Source organism: Tachypleus tridentatus, chromosome 13 (assembly GCF_004210375.1).
Source record: "Tachypleus tridentatus isolate NWPU-2018 chromosome 13, ASM421037v1, whole genome shotgun sequence".
Taxonomy (NCBI): Eukaryota; Metazoa; Arthropoda; class Merostomata; order Xiphosura; family Limulidae; genus Tachypleus; species Tachypleus tridentatus.
In genome coordinates, this window is record NC_134837.1 from 52,959,357 (window position 1) to 52,975,986 (window position 16,630).

At 32.8% G+C, this 16,630-nt stretch overlaps 1 protein-coding gene across 1 annotated transcript in view; it reads left to right on the forward strand.

The window, feature by feature from the left end:
- Positions 1–16,630, forward strand: part of LOC143240351 (DNA topoisomerase I, mitochondrial-like) — a 58,830-nt gene that overhangs the window by 39,007 nt on the left and 3,193 nt on the right. The window contains 8 exon segments of the mRNA XM_076482661.1: positions 1,099–1,286; positions 6,940–7,084; positions 8,131–8,274; positions 8,763–9,017; positions 9,796–9,910; positions 10,773–10,900; positions 11,566–11,660; positions 12,198–12,347. Coding sequence (XP_076338776.1) covers positions 1,099–1,286; positions 6,940–7,084; positions 8,131–8,274; positions 8,763–9,017; positions 9,796–9,910; positions 10,773–10,900; positions 11,566–11,660; positions 12,198–12,347 — 1,220 coding nt within the window.

The following is a 16,630-nucleotide window of genomic DNA, read 5'->3' on the forward strand; positions in this document are numbered from 1 at the left end:
TCCTTCTAAATGAATATTAAAGGTTTTCAAGGTAAATGTTTACATTTGATTTGTTATTTTCTCTGTATCATCATAAACTCTAACTATTGTTTTGTTTGGTGGTTACAAGATTTGTCAAATTGACCAACCTTGAAATTTATTGAGGAGGTTGGTTTGAGAGATTAGGCCAATGAAATTCTCATTTTTTGATGACAAATGGCCCTCAGTAATTAGTGAAAGCTGTAATATTTTGTGAAGATACACTAGACGTATTAGAAGTTACAGTATGAAAACTGTAAAGGTCAGTTTGAGGTGTTGAGCTCAGATGAGCCCATAGTAAGAGAGTTAGTGCTTAACTTGCCATATTCTACTAAGTCTGGTAATTATATAATAACATACTTCTGTTTTGTCAGTGTTGAAATTGTTGTACTTTTTCATACTTATTAGATACCACATATGAATTTATTTCATCAAATATTTTGAACTTAAACTCAGTAAATGCTTTTGTAAACCTCAAACATGTGTACTCATACATCATGAAATATTGAGCAGTTTTAAAACCAACTGACCTAAGTATGCACATGTTAGATTTTATGCTTGATCGAAATGTACTAAAGTGTGCACTAATGGACTTAAAAATCATATTTTAAGAGTTTAACATGATTGTCACTGTAGAAATAGTTTGGAAAGTAAAATTAATGGTTTTGAAATAACTGTTCTAAACATATGTTGCATTCAAATAAATATATATATATGCTTTCATAAGAAATTGTTGAAAAAAAATTTTTGGTAGTAAACATATATTTTTGACAGCATTTAATCTTTACAGCTATTAGTTTTCACTGCAATAGTTTTGCAGTTTGTCGATATATACAAGAATAATTTATGATTCATGTTTACAGGCTTTTAAAACTGATATTCTCAGTGGTGGATGAACATATGACCAGTAAATAATGTGCATATTTTATATATATAGCATACAAGGTTTTTGTGAGTATAAGTGACAAAAGTAAAATAAAACTTTTTTTATTATTTTATATTCAAAATATGTTAGATACTAATAAGAGAGAATCAATAAGCATCTGATAGATTTTGTTTTCCTTATTCATATATTCATAGGAGATAAAGAAAAAGAATGAAAATATTCAGAAGGAGTATGGATTTTGTATCATTGATGGACACAAACAGAAGATTGGCAACTTCAAAATTGAACCTCCTGGTCTGTTTCGGGGTCGTGGGGAACACCCAAAAATGGGCATGTTGAAGAAACGTGTTCGTCCTGAAGACATAATCATAAACATTGGAAAGTAAGTTAAATTACCAGACAGGTATATTTAGGTCATGTTTTTGTAAACTACTATCAGATTCCTAAAGTATATAAGATTTTATTGTTTACATCTTCAGTTTTTTATTTCCTGTTTTTGTTGCAAAATCAGAGGAATGATGAAAAGTATGCTTTACATTAAGCATCTTCAACAGAGTTCTAGAGAAAATTTAGGAGTTAAAGTATTTCACACACTTATTTTACTAGTTTGTTTTAGTTTCAATCAAAAACTATAGTTACTTTATCAATTACTTTGAATTGAATCTACCCACATAGGTTTAGTTTAAAACTCAGTGTGTTGTATAACAAATTTCCACAAGACCAAGCAAAGAGCTCTGCATCAAGAATCCAAAGCTTTTCCTTTTTATTTTTTCTTAAATCTACAGTCATCTATTTTGATCTGTATATCATAGAAACAGGGGGCTCTTATGAACAACAGTAGAATATTTAGATTAAACATAGTGAAAGCGTAAAAGTCCTTTAGCCCCAGAATCACTGATGGAGTTCATGATATACCCATTTTGTAAATTTTTTTAAAAAAATATAAAATTTTTATTTTTTTCTGAACTATTTATTCAGTATACTATTTGTGGGGATATTATGCTGCCACAGGATCCATGGTGACATAACAGTTTCAAAAAAAATAAATTTAAAATGCAGTCAACATGGCTCAGCATGGCCAGGTGGTTAAAGCACTCAACTCGTAATCCGAGGGTCGTGGGTTCTAATCCTCATTGCACAAACATGCTCACCCTGTTAGCCGTGTGGACTTTATAATGTGATGGTCAATCTCACTATTCAATGGTAAAAGAGTAGCCCAAGAGTTGGCAGCAGGTGGTGTTGACTAGCCACCTTCTCTCTAGTCTTTCACTGCTAAATTAGTGATGGCTAATGCAGATAGGCTTTGTGTAGCTTTGTGCAAAATTTAAAAAAATAAAACAATCAATCAACACTGCTGGCTATTTATTGCAGGGGTTTCATATATATTTTGCATAGAAAATATAATTGATTTCATGTTCTTTTGTCAATTCTCTGCAATGAGTGTGATAGATAAAGCACAAAATTACCTACTATAATACTTATTTTAAAGTTGGTGTGCAATTTTCTCACAGGGTACTTGTTTTTGCCTGTAGTATTATTGGCTGTTTTATGGACTATATAGATACTTATGGTTCTTTCTTCTACAAATATGCTACAGTTAGACACACAATTAAATTGTATTTAGGTCTTAATTTTATATTTTAGTTAATCCTTTCTCAACGAGCTAGTTATAATATATCCAGGTTCGTCTATATATTTGTACACGTTAAGTATTTGCACTATAACTCTTGATACACCATGTATATCTTCACAAAATTTGGTAGACTTTTAGTAAAAATTACAATTTTTTACACAGAAAATCAGATTTTTTAGTGAAATATTTTGCTAAAGATTTTTTTGTGAAAATATTGAGTCTGTTTCTGTACTTAATCCCAGTGCAAACTGATCTCATGTTGTAATTTTAAAAACTTCATCTCAAAAATCTCAAATATTGTGTAATCTCTAAAAGTTCCTAAATACATTTCAAGACTATTTTATGTTATTTCCATACCCTAACTCTGTAGTCTGTCAATTGACCAACCTCATAACCATCATGAAAAAAAATTAGGAAATAAATATGAATTTTGCTTTCTCTTGTGTAAGAGTGACTATGTATTATAGCACAGTAATACAAATGTTTAGTCTCATAATGTTATGTATTTATTTATATTTATAATTTTTTATTATATTGACCTTCCAGTTGTGTCTAACTAACATTACATAACTTGCATTGATGTAATGCACATGCACTTGTGTTGCTGTATCCAACAGTATAAAACTGACTTTTAGTCTTCATATATTGAAGTAAGTGTGCATATGGTTTTCTTGAATCACCTGCCTGTTAGCTTCTTACATGCAAGTATACCAGCATAGATTGATGGTCTTTCTCTGTTGTTCAGCTAGCAAAGTATTTCCTGTTCAATAGCCTTTTGACTCTCTGACTATGGATCTTTGGTTTTTTGGGTGGCCCTCTCCTACATCTTCCATGGGGTTTTTACTTTCCCTATTCTCATTCTGCTTATACATTCCTTTAGAGGGTCCTTGGTGACTTACCTTTCTGGATTGGGTCATTACTGTGTGCCTCCATGCTCTGACTTTACCTTAGTTTGAACCATGTATCTCATGGTCCTTGTTTCATTTATTCCTTAAGTTGGGTTGATGTTGTTGATTCTTGGCCTGCAGACGTTGCCAGTCTGATTTGTTTATCATTGACATTTTACTCTGCTTATCTTCTCCTTTCTCCCCAAGTCCATGGTTGCTGGGGAGGGTTGTTTTTCATTTTCTTCTATTTCCTACCTTCTGTCTTTCATACTTACTTTCATATGGACCCTATTAGGTTTTGTATCTAGTCAGGGATCTCAGGTATGATATTGGACGTACAGCTACTCTTCAGCTACCATCTTTTTTTATTCCTGGCAATCCTACTATCTTTGTGATCTTATCTCATCTCCCTTACAAATTGGGTCCAATTTATGGTTGGTTTGGCCTACTCCTATCTACCTCATTCCATGTTTCCTACTATCCAGTCTGTTTTCTTCCATTTTCCCTCACTGCTTATCTTCATAGCCAATTTTAAGAGATTCTCCATACTAGCATATAGATCCAGTATGTTCATTTCCCACTAATTTAATCACATCATGCTTTCAACTGCATTGAAATTTCATCTCCTACCTGTGACCGTGCTTTAGATTTTGATGCAACTTTAAGTGGTATATTTTGTCTTTTTCAGGGGCCTTTCCTTCTTCCCTTTTATCACACAGATCCCACTTCCTGGTGACTGGTGCTTGTCCAGGTATTCTGTAACTTCAAATCCATGCTATAAACCATGTAAGCTCACAATCTGTCTTCTATGTCTCAGTGTACTCATTGTGAAGTTGGGTGTTCCACAAGATAACTAGAAGGTTACCTACCTCCCACTAACTGGTTCATAAACATGTTCTTTCCCAACTGCACCACCAATAACCTGCATGAATAAAGCAAAAGGGGATAGCTACCCACCCCTGCCATGCCTTAAGTGAATAACTCAGTATAGTCTGCTTTTCAACATACAATTTCATAGTCACCCATTTCCCTGTTTCTAATTATGTCATTCTTCCAGACTGTGCAACCCGTTCTCACCCTCCTTCTTCTAGTGGAGTATGGGAGTCCTAACATTTTACATTTCCAAGCCACTGGGATAGTTGACTCCTGAATGGGTTCAACAGAAAAGCTAACTATAACCATTCAGTTCAGAGAAGGTTGTGGTGTTATGCTGGTGTAGATGTGATGTGGCCTCCACAGGAGTTGATTCATTACCTTACAAGGTGACATGGCCTCCTACTCATAACTTACAGATAGAATTAAGTTGATCTGTCACCTTACTGGTTCATGTGGCTTTTTGTTGCACATTCCATACCAACTGGAGTTGATTCATCGTAAATGCAGTCCACCCCTTATGATTGGCAGCCTTCATCCTATATTTGTGTTGATAATGTTTCCTAGTTTTGAGGTGTTTGATTTGCATGAATTAATCAAAATAGGCCTTTGCACAAGTTAAATCTATCCTCTTGATTCCAGGTGGCCAGTCCAGGATTTCTTCAGGTTGTTGATTCTTGTGTAGTACTGAGTAATCTGAGCAAGTCTTAATCACCCATTACTGGATAGGAGGTCAAAATAGTATGATCCTCCAACTTCCCTCAGGTGGATATGAGTACTCTGTAGAGGAGGTTTTGGATGTAGCTGACTCACTGTGTTTGGTCCAACACGTCCTAGCCACTCTACACCTCTCAGTTTATACCCATGTGTTTTACAAATCATCCAGGCAAAGAGTATACTTGTCTTAGAAGTGGTGCAGTTTCTCAACTGTGTTCTCCAAATCTTTTCTATCATGACAATAATGATTATCCTTCAAATGCTTTTGGAGGTTCTTCTTTCATTTCCTTGCTCTGGACCTCCTTTTCAATGTGGGATTCTAGCTAATGTTGTGAAATCATAATATTCCAAGCTGAAAATGTATTTATCATTGGTACATACCTTCTCACACTCCCACTTTTCCTCCACATTTCTCCAGTGCTCACACCTTCTGTCAAACTTTGAAGTGAAGTTTGGTAGAAGAGTGTAGATGGAGTCACATGCATCCCATGAGCATACTATGCTGCTGTTGATTGATGGATGATGGATAGTGATCTGCATAAAAGACATATTAGAGTATACTAATTCCAAAAATGGAAGAACACAAGGCTTGTGGCATACATAAAGAAAATGTTTGCATATAGAAAGCAGCACTAAATGAGAATAGCTCATCTTGTAAGGAGATGCAAGTACCTATCAGAAACACATTTTGAACATAGGAAAATTATAACATTAAGATGTTTATACATATGTAATGTGTTAAAACTGAAAGTTAATTGTATTTCACAAAATACTTGTCCACTAAAACACTGCTAATATAGGTTACTTTGTAAAGACCCATTTTATATTCTAGGATACAGTAACATGAGTGCATATGCACCATGTCATTGCAACTTCTGTAATGTTAACCAGGCATTAGTGTCAATGTAGTCGTATATGTATGCATGTGTGTATATAGTGTTATGGCATTTAAGCTATTTAGATGAAACATTTGTATTTTTGTGTTATAATTTGTAGTCATTATTAAAAGAAAAAAAATTTATATTTATATTCTAATTTTTATGAAAGGTACAAAGTCACTGAAATCAAACTAGCTTATACAGAGGTAGAATATTGAAAATATCTTGAAATCAAAATTACTTTGCATGTTGGATAATCAACATCCAGAAAGGAAAAAATGTGAGAAATCTTTAATTAAAATATCTTGTACGTAATTTTAAAATCTGATATTTTATGCTTGAAAGCAATTCAGTGTATACCAGTAACCTGCAAATTTTTGTAAGGATTGTATACATTATCAAAAATCATAATTACTTTTATGGTTACAAGTTGGGTCAATTACACCCAACCCATAAAGAAGGGTTAAAATATTGCGTCTAGAAGCAGATTGATCACTTGATTGAGTGTGTAATATCGAAATTTTTCAGGCTATGGGAGTCATCCTGCATTTTGATATTTTAGCTTGTTGTGTTCTTTATGGTAATTTTTAATATTTATTCTTAAACCTATATAGAGGATTTGAAGAGACTGCTGCATTGAATAATAACCTTAATTATGATACCAGTGTATAAATGATAGTCAAATAATACCTTCTTTTAATGTAAGGTTCAATCAGTTCCGACTGTTGGTGAACTTTGAAAATTTAAAATCTTATTCTTCAGTCGTTAGTTTAAACACATTCAGTATATTTAGTAGGCACTTTTTTTTTAGTTTAGAATTATAAGTTCTTCTAATAATTTACTTCCTTGGTAATAATTCTTACAAGATCATTAAATATCAGAGTTTTCCATGTACCTATGAATTATTTAAACTCCACATAAGTAGAAGTTAATGAAATGTATTAATTTTTATTCCTGTATATATGTTAAAACATTTCGGCTGTCTTTTCAAATGAAAATTAAGTATATATATATAATGTTTTTGATAAACATTTCTTCCTTTTTCAGGGATGCTGTTGTCCCCAAGCCACCTGAAGGGCGCAAATGGAAGGAGGTTCGACATGACAACACAGTAACTTGGCTTGCTTGTTGGAATGAAAACATTCTGGGAGCCACCAAATATATCATGTTGAACCCCAGTTCAAAGCTGAAGGTAAAATCTGTTTGTGTGTGATGACAAGAAACCCACCTGAAATAAAAATATATCTTAAGACAACTGGTTTGAATATTAAAATAGAGAACAACATTTTGACCATTTTAGGTAATTTTCAGGTTAACAAAGAGAGTTTGCAACTGACCATTGCCTGGCACATGTCTTAGGAATGAGAGTGTAAATGTTTGTTTTCCCACTAGGTATGTGGGTGTTTTCTGTGGTTATGATACTAAGTAGGGAAACAAAAACAATATCAAAGAAGCCCTACTTATACAACAACTCAAGCCAGTATAAAGGAACACCTTTTTACCTATACTAATTAATAACCTAACATATACTGCAACACCCCGTACAGTCCTGTACCTGTTTACACTCTCATCCCTAAGATGTGTCAGGCAAAGGTCAGTTGTAAACTCTCTTTTTTAACCTGAAGAAGATCTGAGAAGGTTGAAATGTCGTTATCTACTTTATTTTAATAAATGTTTTAACACCCATACCAGCCATCTTGAAAATTTGTTTGTGTTAAGTTGATATCAATGGTACCAACACTTAAATTACTCTATCAGTATAAATAAATAAATATTGAATGTTACAAGTTTTAAAAAACAATTTAGTTAAGTAAGATCACAAAAGTGGTTTATCTGCTTCAAATTGATATTGTAATTTATATTGAACAATGTATTAGAATCATATTTCATTTGTTTTTCATCTTCAACTGAACTATGTATCTGGAAAGATGGCTTTAAGTTATTCTACTATATATTATACAATAATTTATGTAAAAAAATATTATTTAATAGTGTAAATGTATTTTAAGAGAGTAATATGATATCAGTCTCAATAGTTTTAAAGAAGGATTGTTTTGTTGAAATTCATTATAATTCTTCCACAAGGAAGTAAAAAATGTCTGTAACGTGTATGTAGTCTAATAATGAAAAACATTTACATGTCTTATGTTTCCCAAATTTGGAAGGGAACTGGTATCTGATAACATTGTTTCATATAGGTTATAATGAGAAGATAAATTAAATCTGTACATTCCTCAGGGGGAGAAAGATTGGCAGAAGTATGAGACAGCAAGAAAACTGTATAAACATGTTGACAGAATAAGGAATGAGTACAGAGAAGACTGGAAATCAAAAGAAATGAGAGTGAGGCAACGAGCTGTGGCACTCTACTTTATTGACAAGGTAAGCATTGTTTTTAAAACAATATTGATGGAGGCATTTTCTCTAAACTGTTGCTTTCTGGCTGAAGCTTTGCTTCATATTTCATACAGAAAGAGAAGCTTTGTTGTTATGTATACAGTAAGTTGGGTTGATACAGTTACTTAGTGTTATATCTGTTAATGCAATGAGTTAATAGTAGGTAAATGGACAATATGTGTAAAGTAATCTGAAGTGGAGTTAAAACCCAATAGCATGGAGCACTTTTCATTTGTTATCTTCATTCTATCTGTGGAGCGAACAGGTCATTTTAAAGTGCTGAAACTCGTATTCCATAATAGTAGATCTTAATTTTATTTTTAAGATTAATTAGACTTAAGTCTATATAGAGTAAGATTTTTATCAAGATTAAAAAGTTTATAATATTAATAGTTATCTGTAGGTGAAGTGAATTTCAAGAAAGTTTTGTAGTTCAAATGAGAGTTCATAAGAGTAAATTTCTTCTTGTGCAGCTTGCCCTTCGAGCTGGTAATGAGAAAGAAGAGGGAGAGAGTGCTGACACCGTCGGTTGTTGTTCACTCCGTGTGGAACACATTACCTTACATGATGAAAAAGATGGTAAAGAGTTTGTGGTAGAGTTTGACTTCCTAGGTAAAGACTCAATTCGTTATGTCAACACCATTCCTGTAGAGAAACGTGTGTTTAAAAACCTGAAACTGTTCATGGAAAACAAACAACCTGGTGATGACCTTTTTGATCGTTTGAATGTAAGTTCCTTTCTAGATATTTGGCTTGAATATGATGTAGCACTATACTAGAGAGGTAAATATTTTTATTGTGATAATTTCAATTGTTTGTTGAGCATTTTTTGTTGTTGGTATCTTGTGTTCACAGAATGTATTGTAATATGACTTTGTTGTTGTATTTTTCAAGTAGTATCATTCCATTAATAAATTTTTTATTTGATTAAATCTAGTATTTGTTCAAGCAATATAGTGATAATTATGCAGTTCTTTTATCACAGTTTTGTTTATTGAGAAGATAACTTGTTTAATTGAATTTAGTATTTATTTAGGAGAAAACTCGTGTAATTTGTTGAACTCAGTGTTTATTGAAGTGTTAACTTGTATAGGTTGAACTCAGTGACTGTTTATGAAATAATTATAAGGCCTTATTTAGTGTTTGTAGAAATGGTAACTTGTATTATAATTAATTAAATCCAGTTTTTCTTGAAGTGATAATTTGTATTTGGATGAAGTGATATCTTGTGTAATTAATTAGTTGAATTCATTATTATCGAGTGTATTTGTGGCATTAAAATATCACCAAATTATCTTTTGCTAAACTTTAAGAGACAATATTATCATGCTGTAAAATATATAATTTCAAATGTTGACTTGTGAACTTGGCAAATTAACACCCTAATAAATTAGTGCCAAAATGAAGGCAGACATTGTGGCAGTATATATGGCTGATCTTCAAGGAAATTATCATTGTATTTCTGCTACTCTTTTGTATAAATGTTAGACATTTTTGATTTTTCAGACAAGCATATTGAATAAATATTTAAATGAACTAATGGAAGGCCTAACAGCCAAAGTCTTCAGGACTTTTAATGCCTCAAGAACACTGCAAGAACAACTTAATCTCCTCACAGAAGGTAAGTGTTCTAATCACATTTTGCACTGAGCTATCACATTACTTAAACAGCTTATCTACATGGATATGAAAGGGAATTAAACTTTTTGCATGTTCATGCAATTGATATGGTTCTATCCTATTAGATATAATGCATATTTTAAAGCTATGACATAATCTATTAAAAGTAGTCACATAATTATTATTCTTTTAATAGTATAACTTGATAAATATGTATTAGTGCATTATAAATTCACAAAAGGTATTTAAGTCTTTTTTCAAGAGTTATCAGATTTTTCACTCTTGACTTTCCAAATAACATTTTGTGAATTAGGTCCTGATTTTGTTGGTAAAAACTTTGAAATGGATTTCCTTTTGAATGAATGGTTTCTGTGAATGTTGCCAGTTTTATTGTTAAGCATTTTTCAAACTTACACCTCGTTTCTTGGATCCAAACAGATTTTTCCTACTGCTCCAGAGTTACCTCTGTCTGATATGTAAACTTGCTCTTATTCCTATTTGGCTAGTATTTAGTACTTTTACTTTATGTACTGTAAGAGTTTAATTTAGATAAAAAGATTAAAACAAAGCAGTGTCCCATTAAACAAGAAGGGACTACTAGTGTGATTGGCAAATAGCTCCATTGCTCTATAGTATAAAAATCTTAATTTTTTCCCCTTAAAAAAAGCAACTTAGAATTTCATAATTATAAGTACATCCACTTCAAATGTACTGTATTGTGATAAACTTTATGTAATGTGTTTTAGTTTGAAGAGTGCACAAACCTTAGTTTCATGAAATGTATGCAAAGTAAAAAGCAGTGTGAAATAATGTGGTAGTTTTAGCTTTTGCATGAATTTTGGTATGATTAAATTCTATTCCAGAAAACATGTCAATCCCAGAAAAGATTCTTGCTTACAACAGAGCTAACCGTGCTGTAGCCATCTTGTGTAACCATCAACGGGCAGTTCCAAAAACTTTTGATAAGTCCATGCAGAACTTGAAGAGCAAGGTTAGTAGCTCGTCTGAGGTATTTCAGGGATATTTATTAGATCTTGGAAAATTGGGTGACAAAAAGAAATGTCTCCTCTAGCTTTATCAGAGTATATTGTTCATTTAATTGTCTTAGACATGGTAACATATCTTTGACAATATATTTTTTTTTAACAAACATAAAGAACATATTCTAAAATTAGTCATTGTAATAGCACCCCACTCTAGCCTGATGTAAAAGTCATCTGATTTTGTTTCTAGCTTAAATATAGTTCTGTCTCTAAACTACTTTTTTATATTTTCAAAATTATTATTATTAATTATAAGGAACATCATAGAAACTAAAAGTAATTGGTAGTGTTAGCAATTTTATTCTGTGAAGTTTATAAAATCTGTCAGACTGCAAGGCTCATCACCTATGTATTAAAATACAGATTGTAAAAATAAATTCTTATGTTATGATAATAGATGTTAATGTGAAAATTTTAAACATGAATCACAGTTTTGTTTTCATTTTTTACACTAGATATTTATTATTATTAATATTATTTCTTTTTAATTTTCAACTTTTGTCCTTATTTTGGAGAAACACAAAATCTGCTTCAACTGAACATATATAATTAGCTTGTTGAGAATATTTAACAATACCTAAAAATAGTTCCTATGAATTTCTCTTGTTTCTAGATTGATGAAAAAGAGAAGCAGATCAAGGATTTCAAAAAAGAGTTAAAGAAAGTTAAGCAAGCATACAAAGAGAGCAATGCTAGTAAAGATAAAATGTAAGAGTTTTGTAATTCAAATAAGTTAAAATAATCTGTAATTTTTATTTGAAGATTCTTAGTGTTTCATCATTTTTATGATAGTAACACAACGTCTTTTACCTAATAAATACATTTTCATCACGTGTGTCTTTCAAAAGTTTGTCTGAGTTTATTATATAAATAACAAGTTAGTAGGAAAGTGATTAATTTCTTTTTATATATATGAAGGTGTTTTATGCTTTTGTAATATGAAGGATAATGGATTATGGTACACAGGACAAAATCTTAATTACCGAGTAAAATTTGCTATATTGTTTCCATTGTACAGTTAAGTGAATAATTGTATACCTCATCCCACCATTAATTTGTATTCTTGTTGGTAAAGAATTAAAATTACAGGAACATCAAAAGCATTGCAGACATTGAAGTAGTGGTAGTGGTTGTTTCTCTGTTTTAGCAATGAAAGAAGTAGAATTGTTTTTTAAAATTTTAATTTAATGTAATTATTTTGAAGAAAATTACAGTTTAGGGTTTAATATGTTTTTGTTTTTTTAGACTGTTGGATCGTAAGAAGAAACGAATGGCACAGCTAGAAGATCAACTAAGGAAGTTAGAAGTACAAGCTACTGACAAAGAAGAAAATAAACAGATAGCACTCAGCACCTCTAAGTTGAACTACTTGGATCCAAGAATTAGTGTTGCATGGTGTGTAATTACCAGTGGCTTTTGTAAGAGATTAGTAAACCTTCAGTTATGTCTTGAAACAAATCCCAGCAAGTGGATGTTTTTTTTAAGATCAAAAAATTTCTGTTGTACTGAATGTCATCAGGTATAATTAATACATCCATACTGATAGTATGTGTTTCATCATAAAATATTGTCAAACTATTCATAATGTAAAACATAATACCTGCAAGATAATGTACATAGCTATTCTCATTCAGTGCTATCCTACATTTGCAAATACTTCTTCTGCATGTCTTTTACTCCCACACACCTCTTGCTTCACATGGTTTAATCGTTTCTCTATTGCAGGTTATCATGTGACAAACCTCCTCTGGTAGTAGTGCCACACACTTGTGACTCCTATGATATTCCACCTAACTCTCTCTTTTTGTTTTGCAGTGCTCTGGGATTTGATGTTTAGTTGGTACTTTTCTCAAGTTTTTTTGTGTTTTTTACATATCATTTTCCCTCAACAAGCTTGTTATTTATACAGTAATGATATTTGTAACATATTTCAAGGTAGAACTGTTCTGTATTGCTACCCAGTTGCAGAACTTAATACTTCATTACAATATTTTTCTACTTTTTATTTCTTTTTGACAATGTGATTGTGTTTGGTTGTTATTAAGTTATATGCACATTTACCCAGTATTCAGATGGTAGTCCTTGACTGGAAAATTAACTTTACTTTGTCAGGAAATTGATATCCAATGACCTAATATTTATCCTACCTTGACTTAGGTTTGGGGACCCACATATTTAAATCATGGTCCATCAACTTTGGAAAGATAAGACATTATACTCTTATGGTTTTTAAATATTTTACTATTAATATTATTACCTGTAGTTATTTGGGTTCAATAACAAATTTAATAAATAAATTAAAATTAGTTGTTTCCTTTGTTCTGTAACATTCAATTAGGCTTAACATGGATCCATGTTACCTGAGGATTACCTGTAAATCATTTCACTGATATATCATAAATTAGGTTAACTGTATTATTATTACTTCAAAACATCATGATTTTGTTTGTTTGTTTTGAATTTCATGCAAAGCTACACAAGGGCTTTCTGTGCTAGCCATCCCTAATTTGGCAGTGTAAGACTAGAGGGAAGGCAGCTAGTCATTACCACCCACAGCCAGCTCTTGGGCTACTCTTTTACCAATGAATAGTGGGATTGACCATCACATTATAATGCACCCATGGTTGAAAGGATGAGTATATTTGGTGTGATGGGGATTTGAACCCTTGACCCTCAGATTTTGATTCAAGCACCCTACCCACATGGCCATCCAGGGTCTAGAATAATCTTGTTTGTCGAACATTGGTGTTATAATTTTGCTCCCTAATTTTGATTGTCATGAACGTTGTTTTTTACCAAATATGAAAATCAAAGAAGGAAAAGAAAAAGGGAGACAGCAACGTAAATGATACAGCTGAAAAGCAGTATTGGTTTTGGTTCAATTTACCATAGTTTAATTTCAGGCAGATTTTCTTCTTGATTCTATGCACTTTAAGTCTCTGTTGCATGTCTTTGTTAATTCTATCCATTTTATCCACCACCTAGTTTTCCAGTTTTGTCTTACCCTATAGGCTCTCCTATAGGAAATGTCAACCTTACACCTCCTTTCTGAGGTGTTCCTCCTTTATTTAGGAGTTTTCATGGGTTACCTCATCCTCCTTCCCTCATCATGTGGCTTCTTTGCTTTTGGAATATTCTGGGGTAGGACACCATCTTGTATCATTTGTTTACCATCCATTGTTGACTCTTTTTCTCCACTGGTCCATTTTTATGGCTACTTCTGTGAATTTAGCATCAAGTGAGATACCTTTAGTGCTATGTTTTTTGTTTGTTTTTATCCTAAGTCATTGCTGTCATTATTCACGTTCCATGTCCAGCACCTTCCCATTCTTTACTTGTTTTACTTACTGGTTTTTCCAGTCATCATATATGCTTGTTACTGATTGGAGTTCTGGTTTGATCAGTCCACCTCCATCACTTCTTGGTTCTTCTCCATTTTAAGATGTAGTCTCTGATTACAGTTAGGTGGATAATTTCTGCAGAACTGAGAATGTTGACAATACATTCTTATTTTTCATTTCTCAGAATGATGTCTTAGGTTTTATCACTAGTGATCTAGTATTTGTTCTGTTTCTTACTCAACTTCTGCATTTTGGGGATTTCACTAACACCATGACTTGGACATCTTGCTGCAGTTAACTCCTTAAACAAGTGGCTCAAGTGGTTGGATTTTTCAGTTGGAAAGGATTTCCTGTTATCTACCTAAAAATCTCTGCTATTAAGAGAATGTCTTTTTAATCACCCACCTCTGTCAGGACTATATATTTTCATCCTTGATTCCATTAATTGGAACTTTGTGTTATCCACACCATTACAGTTTACTATCTTACAACTAGCAAGGTTCTAAAGCAATGGGAGATGTGTCTTCAATGGAAGCACTTCTTCCTTTGTGTTTGGCATATTTGTGATCTTTTTAGGAAATGTTGCATGACCCATGGTCTCTTGCTAGGGTTCCTTTGGATTCTTCTCTTAACTTTCCTCCTTCTCTCTTTGACTTTATGCGTTGATGGTTGAACATATCCCCCCACATAATCAGGTTTAAAGAGTCCTCCCTCTCATCTGTATTCCTTTTTCTTCCTTGATGCTCATCTCCAGAGTTGGGCAGTGTGTTTGGTAGCTTTACTTTTTATGGAATACTCCTCCACAGGAAGCATTTGATTCCTTTCACAATTCAGAGTTACCTGGCTGTTGATACATTCAGACAAGATCAGATCCAATGTATAAATTTAGTTTTTCTTATTCTGTCTGTCTTTTTCCCAAGGTGATTTTGATCATCTATGTCACTCCAGGCCAGGTCTTTCTAATTGATCCTTCCTGGTAAACATAGATCTGGTTTTCTTGTTTGTTTTGTCTTGATATGTTCTTTTTGTTCTGAATTTGTTTTACTAACCTGTGTTTTGGAAGCTCATGCAAAAATTATTTTCATATTTAGGTCTCACCATCTTTCACCTTTATTCTCAGTTGGATTTTGGTGAACTTCTCTGTCACACAAATGCTCTGGGTTGATCCATTGCTTTCAAGGCTTGTTTTCATTGATATTATTTCCCACAGTTTCCTTCCCTTGCACCACTCCTCTATTTATATGTTGTTGATTTTACCTTCTTCTGTTACCCATTGGATTTGGCTTGTGGTTCAATTGTTCTATTATTCCTTGGGTCCTTCCCATAATCAATATCAAGTGTTTTTACTCCACTCAAGCACCTTATCTTTAATCTGCATCTCAACCACATTATTCATCTTCCATTACTTGTTTTGGATAACTGTTTTTTTTTTCCTCATTAGGATACCATCTTTCACTTGTTGCCATCCTTCACTCTTCAGTGAGACTGTATCTGGGTAAATCTTCTTTCTTTTGTTATTTTTACAGTTTTGCACAGGGGCCTGTTCCATATTTTGACTAGTATTCCCATTTGTGGCATATGGTGCCTGTCTGTATATACTTCAAACTCTTAAAATTGTGCAAAAACCTGCATTGTAATGCAGTGTTAACTTCACTTTCATAATATCCCTCTTTAAAAAACATGCACTATCCATTATAGCCACATAAACTAAGAGGTGAGGTGTTCCACAAGATCACTCATAAGTTATTATTTGTGATATCTTTGTTTCTTAAATATCCATTCTAGATTGTACTAAACCATGGACTTCATGGGTAAGGCAGAAAGGAATTACTGCCCATCTCTTTCTTTCCTTAGATTGAGTAAATAGAGTTTGGTCTGCTTTACCAAATAGGGTTTCATGGTTAAACTCACTGTCTGGGATGTTGGTTCCTGGTGGTATAATTTTGGATTTAGAGCTGAACCATGATGTCCTCACATGTGTGTTCAAGTTGTTTCTGATCCCTCACTCAGTTCTTCTCAAATATACTATTCTAGTGTTGTGTGTCATGGTGGGTGGACTTGGTTGTTTCACTTCTTCTTGCACTACTCTTCAGTGTTTTTTATACTGAGGATGTTACTGCATTTGAGGTGATTCTTGTCCATTTGATTTGAGTGAAATATATGCATTTGTTATTTCACATGCTCACTTTACAGATCGGAGGAAGGAGTTTTCCCTCTGGTTGGTTGAACTTGAGGTGAAGACAGGATGATCCTTTTTCCTGCCCCCATATGGATGTTGGTATCTAGTCGAGTTTTGGATTCAGTGAACTTGCATGTACAGTCTGTCATGCCCTATCC